The sequence below is a fragment of the Erinaceus europaeus genome, chromosome 14, assembly GCF_950295315.1.
Source record: "Erinaceus europaeus chromosome 14, mEriEur2.1, whole genome shotgun sequence".
NCBI classification, from domain to species: domain Eukaryota; kingdom Metazoa; phylum Chordata; class Mammalia; order Eulipotyphla; family Erinaceidae; genus Erinaceus; species Erinaceus europaeus.
Genome location: NC_080175.1, coordinates 43,789,041 through 43,802,561, shown reverse-complemented (window position 1 = coordinate 43,802,561; position 13,521 = coordinate 43,789,041). Strand labels below are relative to the sequence as shown.

General features: G+C 46.9%; 1 protein-coding gene across 5 annotated transcripts in view; it reads right to left on the bottom strand.

Moving 5' to 3' along the window:
- The window catches only part of B3GNTL1 (UDP-GlcNAc:betaGal beta-1,3-N-acetylglucosaminyltransferase like 1), a 75,446-nt gene that overhangs the window by 26,721 nt on the left and 35,204 nt on the right, over positions 1–13,521 (bottom strand). For 2 of the 5 annotated variants that reach the window (XM_060171685.1, XM_060171684.1), the window contains exons 5-6: positions 11,560–11,625; positions 9,017–9,112 (exon numbers count right to left, since the gene is read on the bottom strand). The exons of 1 other annotated variant lie outside the window; for it this stretch is intronic. In XM_060171685.1, the coding sequence (XP_060027668.1) occupies positions 9,017–9,112; positions 11,560–11,625 (162 nt within the window). The remainder of the gene's footprint in view (positions 1–9,016; positions 9,113–11,559; positions 11,626–13,521) is intronic. 2 more of the 5 variants (XM_060171687.1, XM_060171686.1) reach the window with 2 other exon arrangements.

The following is a 13,521-nucleotide window of genomic DNA, read 5'->3' as shown; positions in this document are numbered from 1 at the left end:
AAAGAGAGCAAGGGGAAGCAAACATTCTAGAGGAAATAATAGAAGAAAACTTCCCAGACCTGAATAACAGAAAGGTCATCAAGATTCAAGAGGCCCAGAGAGGACCAAACAGAATCAACCCAGACCTGAAGACACCAAGACACATCATAGTCACAATGAGAAGAAGTAAGGATAAAGAAAGGATCCTAAAGGCTGCAAGAGAGAAACAAAAAGTCACATACAAGGGAAAACCCATAAGATTATCTGCAGACTTCTTCACTCAAACTCTAAAAGCCAGAAGGGAGTGGCAAGATATCTATCGAGCCCTGAATGAAAAAGGGTTTCAACCAAGGATAATATATCCTGCTAGACTTTCATTCAAACTAGATGGAGGGATCAAAATCTTCTTAGACAAACAACAGTTAAAGGAGGCAACCATCACCAAGCCGGCCCTGAAAGAGGTTCTAAAAGACCTCTTATAAACAAGAACATCACTATAATACTGGCAATATATCAGAGCAAACAAAAATTTATTTTGAACAATGGGACTACAATACATTAAATCCATAATATCAATAAACGTCAATGGCTTAAACTCACCCATCAAAAGGCACAGGGTGGGGGGATGGATCAGAAAACATAACCCAACCATATGCTGCTTGCAAGAATCCCATCTGTCACAACAAGATAAACACAGACTTAAAGTGAAAGGATGGAAAACTATCATACAGGCTAACGGACCACAAAAAAGGGCAGGAACAGCCATTCTCATCTCAGACACGATAGATTTTAAATTAAATAAAGTAATAAAAGATAGGCAAGGACATTACATAATGATTAGAGGATCAATCAGCCAAGAAGACTTAACAATTATTAACATCTATGAACCCAATGAGGGACCATCTAAATACATTAAGCACCTACTGAAAGAATTTCAAAAATACATCAATAGTAATACAATAATAGTGGGAGAACCCAATCTCACACTTAGACAGATCAACAAAGCAGAGAACCAATAAAGATACAAGAGAATTGAATGAAGAGACTGACAGACTAGACCTCTTGAACATTTTCAGACTCCTCCACCCCAAAAAACTGGAATACACCTTCTTTTCAAATCCACATAACACATACTCAAGGATAGACCACATGTTAGGCCACAAAGACAGCATCAATAAATTCAAGAGCATTGAAATCATCCCAAGTATCTTCTCAGACCACAGTGGAGTAAAACTAACATTTAACAACAAACAGAAAATTATTAAAAGTCACAGAATTTGGAAACTAAACAACATACTCCTTAAGAACCACTGGGTCAGAGACTCACTCAAGCAGGAAATTCAAATGTTCCTGGAAACTAATGAAAATGAAGACACAACCTATCAAAATATTTGGGACACAGCTAAAGCAGTACTGAGAGGGAAACTTATAGCCATACAATCACATATTAAACACCAAGAAGAAGCTCAAATGAACGACCTTACTGCACACCTCAAGGACTTAAGAGGAAGAGGAACAAAGGAACCCTAAAGCAACCAGAAGGACAGAAATCACTAAAGTTAGAGCAGAAATAAACAACATCGAAAATAAAAGAACCATATAAAAGATCAATGAAGCCAAATGTTGGTTCTTTGAAAGATTAAACAAAATTGACAAACCCCTAGCCAGACTCACCAAACAAAAAAGAGAGAAGACTCAAATTAATAGAATTGTAAACGATGGAGGAGATATCACAACTGACACCACAGAAATCCAGAGAATCCTGCGAAACTTCTATAAAGAACTATATGCCACCAAGCTAGAGAATCTGGAAGAAATGGAACAATTCCTAGAAACATATGCCCTTCCAAAACTGAACCAAGAAGAACTACAAAATCTAAATGCACCAATCACAGACAAAGAAATTGAAACCATTATTAAGAATCTCCCCAACAACAAAAGTCCTGGACCAGATGGCTTTACAAACGAATTCTACAAAACTTTCAGGAAACAGTTAATACCCATACTTCTTAAGCTATTCCATAAGATTGAAGAAACAGGAATACTCCCTTCCACTTTCTATGAAGCCAACATCACCCTGATACCAAAAGCTGATAGGGACACAACAAAAAAAGCAAAACTACAGACCAATATCCCTGATGAACATAGATGCCAAAATATTAAACAAGATCTTGGCCAACCGGATACAGCAACATATCAAAAAGATTGTTCATCAAGACCAAGTGGGATTCATCCCAGGAATGCAAGGCTGGTTCAACATCCGTAAGTCAATCAATGTCATTCACCACATCAATAAAAGCAAAGCCAAAAACCACATGATTATCTCAATAGATGCAGAGAAAGCCTTTGACAAGATCCAACATCCATTCATGCTCAAAACTCTACAAAAAATGGGAATAGATGGGAAATTCCTCAAGATAGTGGAGTCTATATATAGCAAACCTACAGCCAACATTATACTCAATGGACAGAAGCTGAAAGCATTCCCCCTCAGATCGGGGACTAGACAGGGCTGTCCACTGTTACTGTTAATCTTCAACATAGATTGGAAGTTCTTGCCATAGCAATCAGGCAAGAGAAAGAAATCAAAGGAATACAGATTGGAAGGGAAGAAGTCAAGCTCTCACTATTTGCAGATGATATGATAGTATACATAGAAAGACCTAAAGAATCCAGCAGAAAATTACTGGAAGTTATTAGGCAATATAGCAAGGTATCAGGCTACAAAATCAATGTACAAAAATCAGTGGCATTTCTTTATGCAAACACTAAATCTGAAGAAGAAGACATCCAGAAATCACTCCCATTTACTATCTCAGCAAAATCAATCAAATACCTAGGAATAAAGTTGACCAAAGAAGTGAAAGACTTGTATGCTGAAAACTATGAGTCGCTACTCAAGGAAATAGAAACTGATACCAGGAAATGGAAAGATATCCCATGCTCATGGATTGGAAGAATAAATATCATCAAAATGAATATTCTCCCCAGAGCCATATACAAATTTAATGCAATACCCATCAAAGTTCCACCAAGCTTCTTTAAGAGAATAGAACAAACACTACAATCATTTATCTGGAACCTGAAAACACCTAGAATTGCCAAAACCATCTTGACGAAAAGAAACAGAAAAGGAGGCATCACACTCCCAGACCTTAAACTATATTATAAAGCCATCGTCATCAAAACAGCATGGTACTGGAACAAAAATAGGCACACAGACCAGTGGAACAGAATTGAAAGCCCAGAAATAAATCCCCACACCTATGGACATCTAATCTTTGATAAGGGGGCCCAAAGCATTAAATGGAAGAAGGAGGCTCTCTTCAATAAATGGTGCTGGGAAAACTGGGTTGTAACATGCAGAAGAATGATACTGAACCACTTTATCTCACCAGAAACAAAAATCAACTCCAAATGGATCAAAGACCTAGATGTCAGACCAGAAACAATCAAATACTTAGAGGAAAACATTGGTAAAACACTTTCCCACCTACACCTCAAGGACATCTTTGATGAATCAAACCCAATTGCAAGGAAGACTAAAGCAGAAACAAACCAATGGGGCTATATCAAATTGAAAAGCTTCTGCACATCCAAAGAAACTATTAAACAAACAGAGAGACCCCTCACAGAATGGGAGAAGATCTTCACATGCCATACATCAGACAAGAAACTTATCACCAAAATATATAAAGAGCTCAGCAAACTTAGCACCAAAAAAGCAAATGACCCCATCCAAAAATGGGCAGAGGATATGAACAAAACATTCACTACAGAGGAGATCCAAAAGGCTAACAAACATATGAAAAACTGCTCTAGGTCACTGATTGTCAGAGAAATGCAAATTAAGACAACACTAAGATACCACCTCACTCCTGTAAGAATGGCATACATCAAAAAGGACAGCAGCAACAAATGTTGGAGAGGATGTGGGGACAGAGGAACCCTTTTACATTGCTGGTGGGAATGTAAATTGGTACAGCCTCTGTGGAGAGCAGTCTGGAAAACTCTCAGAAGGCTAGACATGGACCTTCCATATGATCCAGTAATTCCTCTCCTGGGGTTATACCCCAAGGACTCCATAACACCCAACCAAAAAGAGGTGTGTACTCCTATGTTCATAGCAGCACAATTCATAATAGCTAAAACCTGGAAGCAACCCAGGTGCCCAACAACAGATGAGTGGCTGAGAAAGCTGTGGTATATATACACAATGGAATACTATGCAGCTATCAAGAACAATGAATCCACCTTCTCTGACCCATCTTGGACAGAGCTAGAAGGAATTATGTTAAGTGAGCTAAGTCAGAAAGATAAAGATGAGTATGGGATGATCCCACTCATCAACAGAAGTTGAGTAAGAAGATCTGAAAGGGAAACTAAAAGCAGGACCTGACCAAATTCTAAGTAGGGCACCAAAGTAAAAACCCTGTGGTGAGGGGTAGACATGCAGCTTCCTGGGCCAGTGGGGGGTGGGAGTGGGTGGGAGGGATGGGTCACAGCCCTTTGGTGGTGGGAATGGTGTTTATGTACACTCCTAGCAAAATGTAGACATATAAATCAGTAGTTAATTAATATGAGAGGGGGAAAATCCATTGTATGTCTCAAAGTTTCTCAAAACACAAACTGAATCTTTTTAATATATAGGCTATGTATTTGATATGCGGACTCTCTCAAAAGCCTAGACCAAGCAGATTAGAAGCATCCAATAGCACAGCTATATACAATATACTGGATACTGTACAGCAAACCATTAACAAAAGGACTTTTCAAAGTTAACCCAATTACCAAATAATGTGATGATAACATTAACTATCGATTGTCTTTTTGAACCCTAAGACAGCAGGAACCTCACATCTCCACTATAGAGCCCCTACTTCCCCCAGTCCTGGAACCCTTGGATAGGGCCCACTTTCCTGTATGCCTCTCCCAATCCATATCAAATAATATTGCATCCGCCAATCACAACATAATCAACGCAACGATTGCCACCTCAACATGCTTCACCTCAGACTGTGTCCAGAGACTTCATGTGTGGAATGACAACCCTTCAGCTTCATTACTCGGGTGAGACCTTTCCTTTTATAGTACACTCTCATTTCATCTCAGGTAGTTCACTTTCTAACAAAGTCCCATAACCTAGATATACACCAGTTTCTGTGAGAGAGAGCTTATGTGCACACGTATCCATAAACTACTGCAAAATATATACCTGAAAGCAGAAGTACACTAGAGTTTGCAGTGAGTACCTCCCTAACACTTCCTCTCCACTATTCCAAGCTTTGGGTCCATGATTGCTCAACAATTTGTTGGGCTTCGTATGTTAACTCTCTTTTCAATCACCAGGTTCCAGATGCCACCAGGATGCTGGCCAGGCTTCCCTGGACTGAAGACCCCACCAATATGTCCTGGAGCTCAGCTTCCCCAGAGACCCACCCTAATAGGGAAAGAGAGAGGCAGACTGGGAGTATGGACCGACCAGTCAACGCCCATGTTCAGCGGGGAAGCAATTACAGAAGCCAGACCTTCTACCTTCTGCAACCCACAATGACCCTGGGTCCATGCTCCCAGAGGGATAGAGAATGGGAAAGCTATCGGGGGAGGGGGTGGGATATGGAGATTGGGTGGTGGGAATTGTGTGGAGTTGTACCCCTCCTACCCTATGGTTTTGTTAATTAATCATTTCTTAAATAAATAAAAAAAAAGAACACTAGACCCGAGTCCTAGACCTGGGGGCTAAGGGGAACTCAGGTCAGCTGCCTCTGGACCCTCCAACTCCAATAGTCATCCAGCCGCCAGGCCATGGGGAATGTCCACGCCACCCCATTCCTCCTCCAGAAGTGCTGGGTCCTGATGGATGAGGATCATTAGGGAGAACCATGCCAGAGGACCACTGGGGAGGACCATGCCAGAGGACCACTGGGAAGGACCATGTGAGAGGACCACTGGGGAGGACCCCGCAGTATCCACAAGCCTATGACAGAAGTCACCTCACCCAGCTGCCTCTTGGTCACCACAGCACTGCCCATGTTTAATGCTTAAATGTCTGCCTTCCATCAGCTAGAAGGGACAATGACATTTTGATGCTCTTATGAGTTTCAAACTTCACTGTCTCCCAGCCTCGCAGAGGGTATCCATGGTCCCCCAGATCTCCCATGAGGGAGCCCTGCTCTCAGAACCCTCCAGCCTTGCCTGCACCCCCAGGGGGTGGTGAGGGGAGCTCTGAGCTGTGGGTGTGAAAGGGGGGCACTGAGGGATGGGGTTCCTGGGGTTCTGGATGTGCAGCCACTGAGGTGGAGGTGACAGCAGAGTGGCCATGCCTGAGGGCCCAGTGTCAGGACAGAGTGGGCCTGTCCCCAGGGGCTGCTGCCGTGCCTACTATGGACAGCCGGGCAGCACTCAGGTCTGGAACAGAAGGGCATGCGAGCCTGAGAGGCCCACCCCTGGACAGGGTTATGGGGGGTGGCACCAGGGTGAGGGATGTGCAGATGCCATCTGCTGAGTGGCAGACGGGGCCCAGGGACATGCACTTCACTGTCATCAGACTCAAGATCCTAGAGGGAAGCCTGGGGGTGCTGTAGCGGTAGAGCACAGGACTTGCAATTGATGGGACCCTCCCTGGACCCTCGGAAGCCAGACAATTGGTGACCCCAATGTGGAGGATCAGAACCCCAGGCAAGAGGAAGGAGTCTGTGATCAAAGGGTAATTGGGAGGGCGAGGGGAGCTGCATGGCTAAGATCTCTGCTCATATATGGACTTAAACTTTTTCAACCAGGGAAAAGAAAGGTTTTTGTGGGCCCAGCAAGAAAGCTCATCAGTTAGGGTGTGTGCCTTGTCATGTGTGCAGCCCAGGTTCAAACCCCAGCACCACATGGCAGTGCCATGGCAGTGCACGGGGAAACTCTAGGGCTACGGTGTCTTGTCTCTGTCTGAAATTGTGTATTCTGAGACCCCAGCTCTGAAAAACAAACAAATAAATAAAACAAAACCAAGGGTTTCCTCCATTATTGTTATTTGTATGTGCAGAGGGACTGGTGAAGTAGCTTGCCTGAAATGTGCCTGCTCTGCCATGTGCATGATCCAGGTGTGAGTCCTGACTGCACCATGGAGAACCACTGTGGCCCTGGGGTGCTGTGGTATCTCCCCCGTCTCTGCCTGTCTCTCTCTATTTTTATCTGAAAAAGTCAACCTGGAGTGGTGAGGCCCTGGTGGTGACAAAATAAATTAAAAACATTGGTGGGCTCCAACTGTAACCACTGAGCAACATCTCAAACAGTAGCTGCCATCTTTCAACTTATTTTGAGAAACATAGACTTTAATGTGCCCTAACTTTCTAACAAAAACACTGCTCAAGAAGGCTTTATTGTAATTATCTATGTGATGCTTCACATCAGGACTTCCTGTTAGGGACAGTATTTCTGGCTGAAAATGTGCTATGGCGTTTAATCACACCCACCATGTTTTGCCGCATGGTTTCCGCATGACTCACTGCAAACTTCTAGCTCAGCAGTTCTCGCACAGGGCAGGATCTGAAAGCCTCACCAGTGCCCACTGATCAGCTCTGAGTCTTTCAGAAAAATACACACTGAGAGCCATCCGTCTGTTTCCTGAGAAAGCAGCTAGCAAGGTGGCAGGGTCCAGAAAGGAAGAGCTCTGGGAAGAAGGAACCAATCCAGAGTCACAGATTGGATGGGAGGACAAGGAGGGGCCCAAAACTATAGAACATTAAGGTGGAGGAACTAGGAGCCCAGAAACACTGAACCCTAGAAGAACCAAGATCTCAGAACCATGGAACCGTGGGTTAGAGGAGCCCAGAGCATCAGAAGCCTAGCATGGGAGAACCAGGAGCCTAGAACCATGGAACTCTAGAACAGAAGAGCTAGGAGAAGCCCAGAGCTGTGGAAGCCTGAGACAAGAGAGCCAGGAGCCCAGGCTGTGTGTGGGCCCCTGAGGTAGATGAGGAGAAGCAGGCTGTGGAATGGCCGTTCTCTGCTGGCTCTCTACATGTGGTGATGGTGTATGGAGCCTCTGCTCATGTCCAAATGCCAACAGAGGGCGGACAGTGGCCATCAGTCTCAGCCGCAGCATCTTTGCTTCAACCATATAAACCTGATGTGCAGTGTCACCCCCTCACCTGGCCTGAGCCCATGTTGCACATGAGGAGGCTTCCGGAAAGCAGTGGGAGGATTCTTGTTCTCCAGCTGAGAAGCAAGTGGGTACTGGAGGTGACTGCAGGAGCAGACAGGAAAGCTGACAGCCTACAGGCTGACCTGGGGACACTGACAGCTGCCCTGGCCTAACCTCTGTAGCCTCCCTGTGTGACTTGAGCACATGTCCATGGCTGCCCCCTGGCCTGCTGCCCTTAGGCTCCCCATGGGGTGTGAGGTGAGTGTGGAAGCCTCCACCACCCCAACAGGACATCCTCCTGAGGCTGGGCTGACACAGGGGAAGCAAGAAGGCCAGTCAGCCTCCCCTTCGAATGCCTTTGAGCAGGTGATTCTAAAAGGCCACTAATGGAACAGGCATCTCAATGGGGGGGGAAGAGTGTGAAAGGGTCACAAACCAGTGGAGATGACTGGCAAACGGAAGCAGGGGCCAGCAGCTCTAACATCTTCAGACCCAAAGCCAGCGGGGAAGTGCCCCGTGATTAAGTAGGGCCCCAAGGCTGGATGCCTGGCAGAGTCAGACGCCCAGGGGTAGCTCTGAGTCCTCTGGCCTCCGCAGTGAACACAGGGTGCTATCAGGAGCAGTGGCAGCTTCAGGAGCTCATCACTGCTGTGAGTCTTCCTGTTAGACCAAGCTCTCAGGACTCCAAATGCAACTGAGTAAGATGGTGCCCTATACAGAGCCCCACGAAATCTGCCACGTGGGCCCTGAAGGCTCAGACCCAGGTCCTGGGCCCCCCCAAGGGGGGCAACCGCTGGCACCACATCTGGGTGGGCAGGGAAGGGGGTCAGCTTCCCCCTCCCCTCCAGAGGGGCTTGCTCCACCAGCAGTGTGTGATGGGGGGCCCCACTCTGCTGTGTGAAATACCTGAGTGAGCAGCTGGTGGGGCGAGAGCTGGTTGACCCAACGTGTGTACCGCTCGGTGGAGTTGGGAGGGTCTCTTCTCACTTGGCAACCAATGATCTGTGAAACGAGGAGAATGAACAGTTTTAGGACAGAAAGCCGGGTGTGTGTGGCTCCCTGCAGGCAGGCGTCCTGGGCAGTAAAGCCCTATGGGCCACACCAGGACCGGCTCCGAGCTGCTAGGGGGAAGGTGAGAGCAGGGAGCAGTGGGGGCAGAGCCCATAGGTCCCCATAGACTCAGGCCTGCCCAAGGCTGAAGGAGCTGTCACACACAGATCCCCCCACCCCTGCCCCACCCCAGATGCTTTCAGACAGCCCATTTCTTGTAGAATCTTCTTTGGGAACCCTGACCTAAAGTGGACGTGAGGAAGGAAGGAGAGGGGGAAGATGGTCATGGCTGGCTCTGGGGAGAAAGAAGGAAGAGGAGAAGAAAATGGTTGAGGCCAGATGGTGGGTCACATGCTACCATGCACGAGGACCTGGGTTCAAACTCCCAGTCCCCACCTGAAGGGGAGAAGCTTCACAAGTGGTGGAGCAGGTGTCTCTCCTGTCTCTCCCTCTATCTCTGTAGCTTTGTCTCTCACTCTCTATCCAAAAATACACTGGGAACTGTGGAGTCATGCAGACACCAGGCCCCAGCAATAACCCTAGTGGCAAAGGTTGAGATGAAGGCCTACTGATAACAGCTGGGATCTCAGGGTGGTACGCCGCACCCCCAGGACAGATGCCCCTTGCAAAGTGCATGTGAGGACACTATCACACCCAAGGGCACTGACCCCCAGAGAAAAGGAAGTAGAAATTGCCCCACAGAGCAGTGATGGGCATGGGGCCAGGGCTGGGTGCATCCTTCAGGCAAATGAGCACACAGGCTGCAGGGGTGAGACGTTCTTGCCTTGACAGCAAGTGCTGGACTTACGGCAGCTGCTGGAATTTTCCAGAGCTCACACCCAGCAGAGTCCCCGATGGTGCATCAGCCCGGTCAAGGCAGACACACCAGGTTCCTGCCACCTAATCTGAGGGTGCAAGCAGGCGCTCTGGCCATGTCACATGCTCACTTTGCCTTCTACAAGCATCTGCCTGAGAGGCACTCAAAGAGTGACCCTGTGAGGCATAACTGAGGGGCTGTTGTTGCCTGCCATGTCTGTGGAGGCCTTGTTGGTGACTGTCAGAACTCAGAAATGAACATGCAATTACAGCTCAGGAAGTAAGAATCCGTAGCCCAGCTGGAGATTCAGGATCTCATGGGAGGGTGGGCAGCACAGATGAAGGAGAGCACCCCGCAGACCCTTGGGGGCTGGCACACAAATGGGTAGGGGCTGTTCTACCTGGATGTTCAGTGATATCACACGCCTTCACAGATAGATGCCTGCTTTTAATGGTTTTTATTTTATTTTTTGCCACTAGGGTTATTGCTTGGGCTTGGTTCCTGCAAGATGTATCCAATGCTCCCAGTGGCCACTTTCCTCCCCTTTTCTTTCTCTCATTTTATATTGAATAGAGACAGAGAAATTGAGAGTGGAGCAAGAGCTAGAGAGGGAAGGAGACCTTCAGCCCTGCTTCACTGCTCATGAAGCCTCCCCTCTGCAGGTGGGGAGCAGGGCTCAAACCCAGATCCTTGTGCATGGGAACGTGTGTGCTCAACTGGGGGGGGGGCATTATCCAACTCCCAATGATCACAGTAATGTGAATTTTTCCTTGGTTGAGAAAGGACACATGGCAGTGGGTGGGGAGAGGAGCTAGTCAGAAGCCTACGCCCACCCTCCTTGCTTTCTCCAGGGAGCCCTGAGCCCTCATCCTGAAGAATCAAGTTGTCCCGCCCTCCTCATGGGAGCACAGGTAGGCAGCAGCTGGGGTGTGAGGGCAGCATGCAGACCCTCTCAGCCAGGTGCAGTCCCTGAATCCAGTGGCCTCTCAGTGACTCACAGGTGCTTCCACTGAGACATGAGAATAGACACCTTGGCAGAGGGTGGGGCAGTGGGCACTGGCTCTGGGGAGCAGCTCCCCAGCCCGTCCTGCACCCAAGCTCCAGAGGCCACAGCGCTCCAGGTTCTGGGTGTACCTGCACACCCCATGTGGAAGGGATAAGACCTTCCTTTTGGGGACTCTAGAGGAGCGGGGGTGGGGGGGGTTTGGGGCTGCTTCCCCAGGGACAGCTGTAGAGATGGCAGCTTCTGTCTGAGGTCACCTATAGGACAAATGGCTAACACACTGCAGACTTCAGTCTGGGCTTTCACGCCCATGACACACAGCCTCCTAAAAGCTAATCCACAGCAGAGAAGCAAAACTCCCTCTGCACCCACCTGAGAGTCCGTAGGGAGAGCGAAGCAGCACAAGGAGGTGCTTTCCTTCAAAGGGAAACGCTCCTCAGAACTGCAGACATATCCAGCCCATCATTCTCTGGCTGACAGCTGCACCACAAGGTGACTCTCCTTACCCAAAGCAGAGCATTCTAACTTAAGAGTCACAACAGGAATTCAGCCACAGAGACAGAAGGATGGGGTACTCACACTTGTCGGGTGCTGGAGGGCGGCTTCATGCTGCAGCCTCACCCGCTGTGGCATCATCATGTCGTCCTGCCCAAGGAGCACAGAAACCCACGTGAGGAGAACAGACCCACCTGAGGACCACAGACCCACCTGAGGATCACAGATCTACGTGAGGAGCACAGACCCATGTGAGGAGCACAGATACCTGTGTGAGGAGTGGATGATTCAACAGTAAGACAAACTGAAAAACCTTTTTTTTTGTTAACTCTTATTTCTGTAAAATGGTGTAATAAGCACTGTGCTGATCATGTGACCAGAGGATGCTATCAGCTGAGAGAAGTCTGTGGTTAAAGAAAGGAGGACATTCGACTTCCGGAGGCGGAGCTAAGAGCAGCAGATCGCTTTCTCTCCTCTCCTCTCCTCTCCACTCCTCTCCTCTCCTCTCCCGGATCAACTAGGAATACCAAAGGAGACCACCCGGACCGAAACAAGACAGGACTAGAATGACCACAGGAACCCAGTAAATCACTGGTGAGTACAAACACGCGTGGCTGGTGACAGAGAGGAGAGAGGGGCCTAAGGAGAGATTAAGTGACTGCTAACAGTTCAACAGTTTATCACTGGAGACACCACCTCCAGTCTGCTCCACAACAAGGGGACAGCTGAAGGGAGGAAAGGACTCCCCAGAGACTCACCAAGTGCAACTCTGAGTCTCCATTGCTACTGCCCTCAGAATCTGGAGCAGCAACAGGGAGGGACACCAGGGGACAGAGATCTAACCGGGAAACTCAGGAGAAGACCTATACCTCGGTGGCATAGCTGAGGAGCTGTGAAAGTCTCTTTGCATAACCACTGGATTATCTCTGCCACACCCTGCTTTATCTCTTGGTCAGGAGTCAGTGATTAAGCTAAGAAGCCTACTGATAGTTTAAAAGCCCTCAGGCTCCCATAGCCTACTGGGAAGAAAAAAAAAAAGAGGCTTTTACACCACTGAGCTCCAACTCAGGGATTGAAAAAACTGTTAACTTCCACCACGGTAAAACCTTTAATTAAATTACTTAGACACAAGTCAATCCAGGAAATAGTAATCAATAATTTGAAAAGTACTGATAAAGGGAACTCATAACATAATATATAAAATGGTTAAAACAATAAGAAAAAATATTGGAGACTCGAACCAGGACAAGAGTCCAGCTAAAAGTCCTCCAGAGGGTGAAGCACAAAACAACGAGTTCAACATCCAAACATTAGCTAAGGAAATAATAACAGAAATGAGTAAAGAATTTGAAAAAATTGTAATCAGAAATGCAGGAACAACAAATGAGAATATGGAAGAAAATTCTAATTATCTCATGGTTATTAGAGAGCTGAAAGCTGAAATCACTGAGCTAAGAAGGCAACTAGCTGAACAAGCTAAAACAGTATCAGAGCAGGGCAACAAAATAGATGAACTCCAGAAAGCAGTAGAGGGCAGAGAGAATAGAATCTATGAGGCTGAAAACAGAATTAGCAAGATTGAGGATGAATTAGAGACAACTAAAAAAGAAGTAAGAGATCTCAAAAAGAGATTAAGAGATGCTGAAAACAACAACAGAGTCCTATGGGATGACTTCAAAAGAAACAATATACGCATTATTGGCTTACCAGAGGAAGAAAGAGAAGAAGAAAGAGAAGGAGAGGAAGAAAGCATTCTCCAGGCTGAAAATTTCTCTAGTCTAGACAACACCAAAGACATAAAGATTCAAGAAGCCCAGAGGGTCCCAAACAGAATTAACCCAGACCTAAAGACACCAAGACATGTTATACTTAGAAAGGAAAGGAATAAGGATAAAGAAAGGATCCTCAAGGCTGCAAGAGAAAAACAAAGAGTCACCTACAAAGGAAAACCCATTAGATTAGCAGCAGACTTCTCCACACAAACACTACAGGCCAAAAGAGAATGGCAAGATATCTATCAAGTGCTCAATGAGAAAGGCTTTCAGC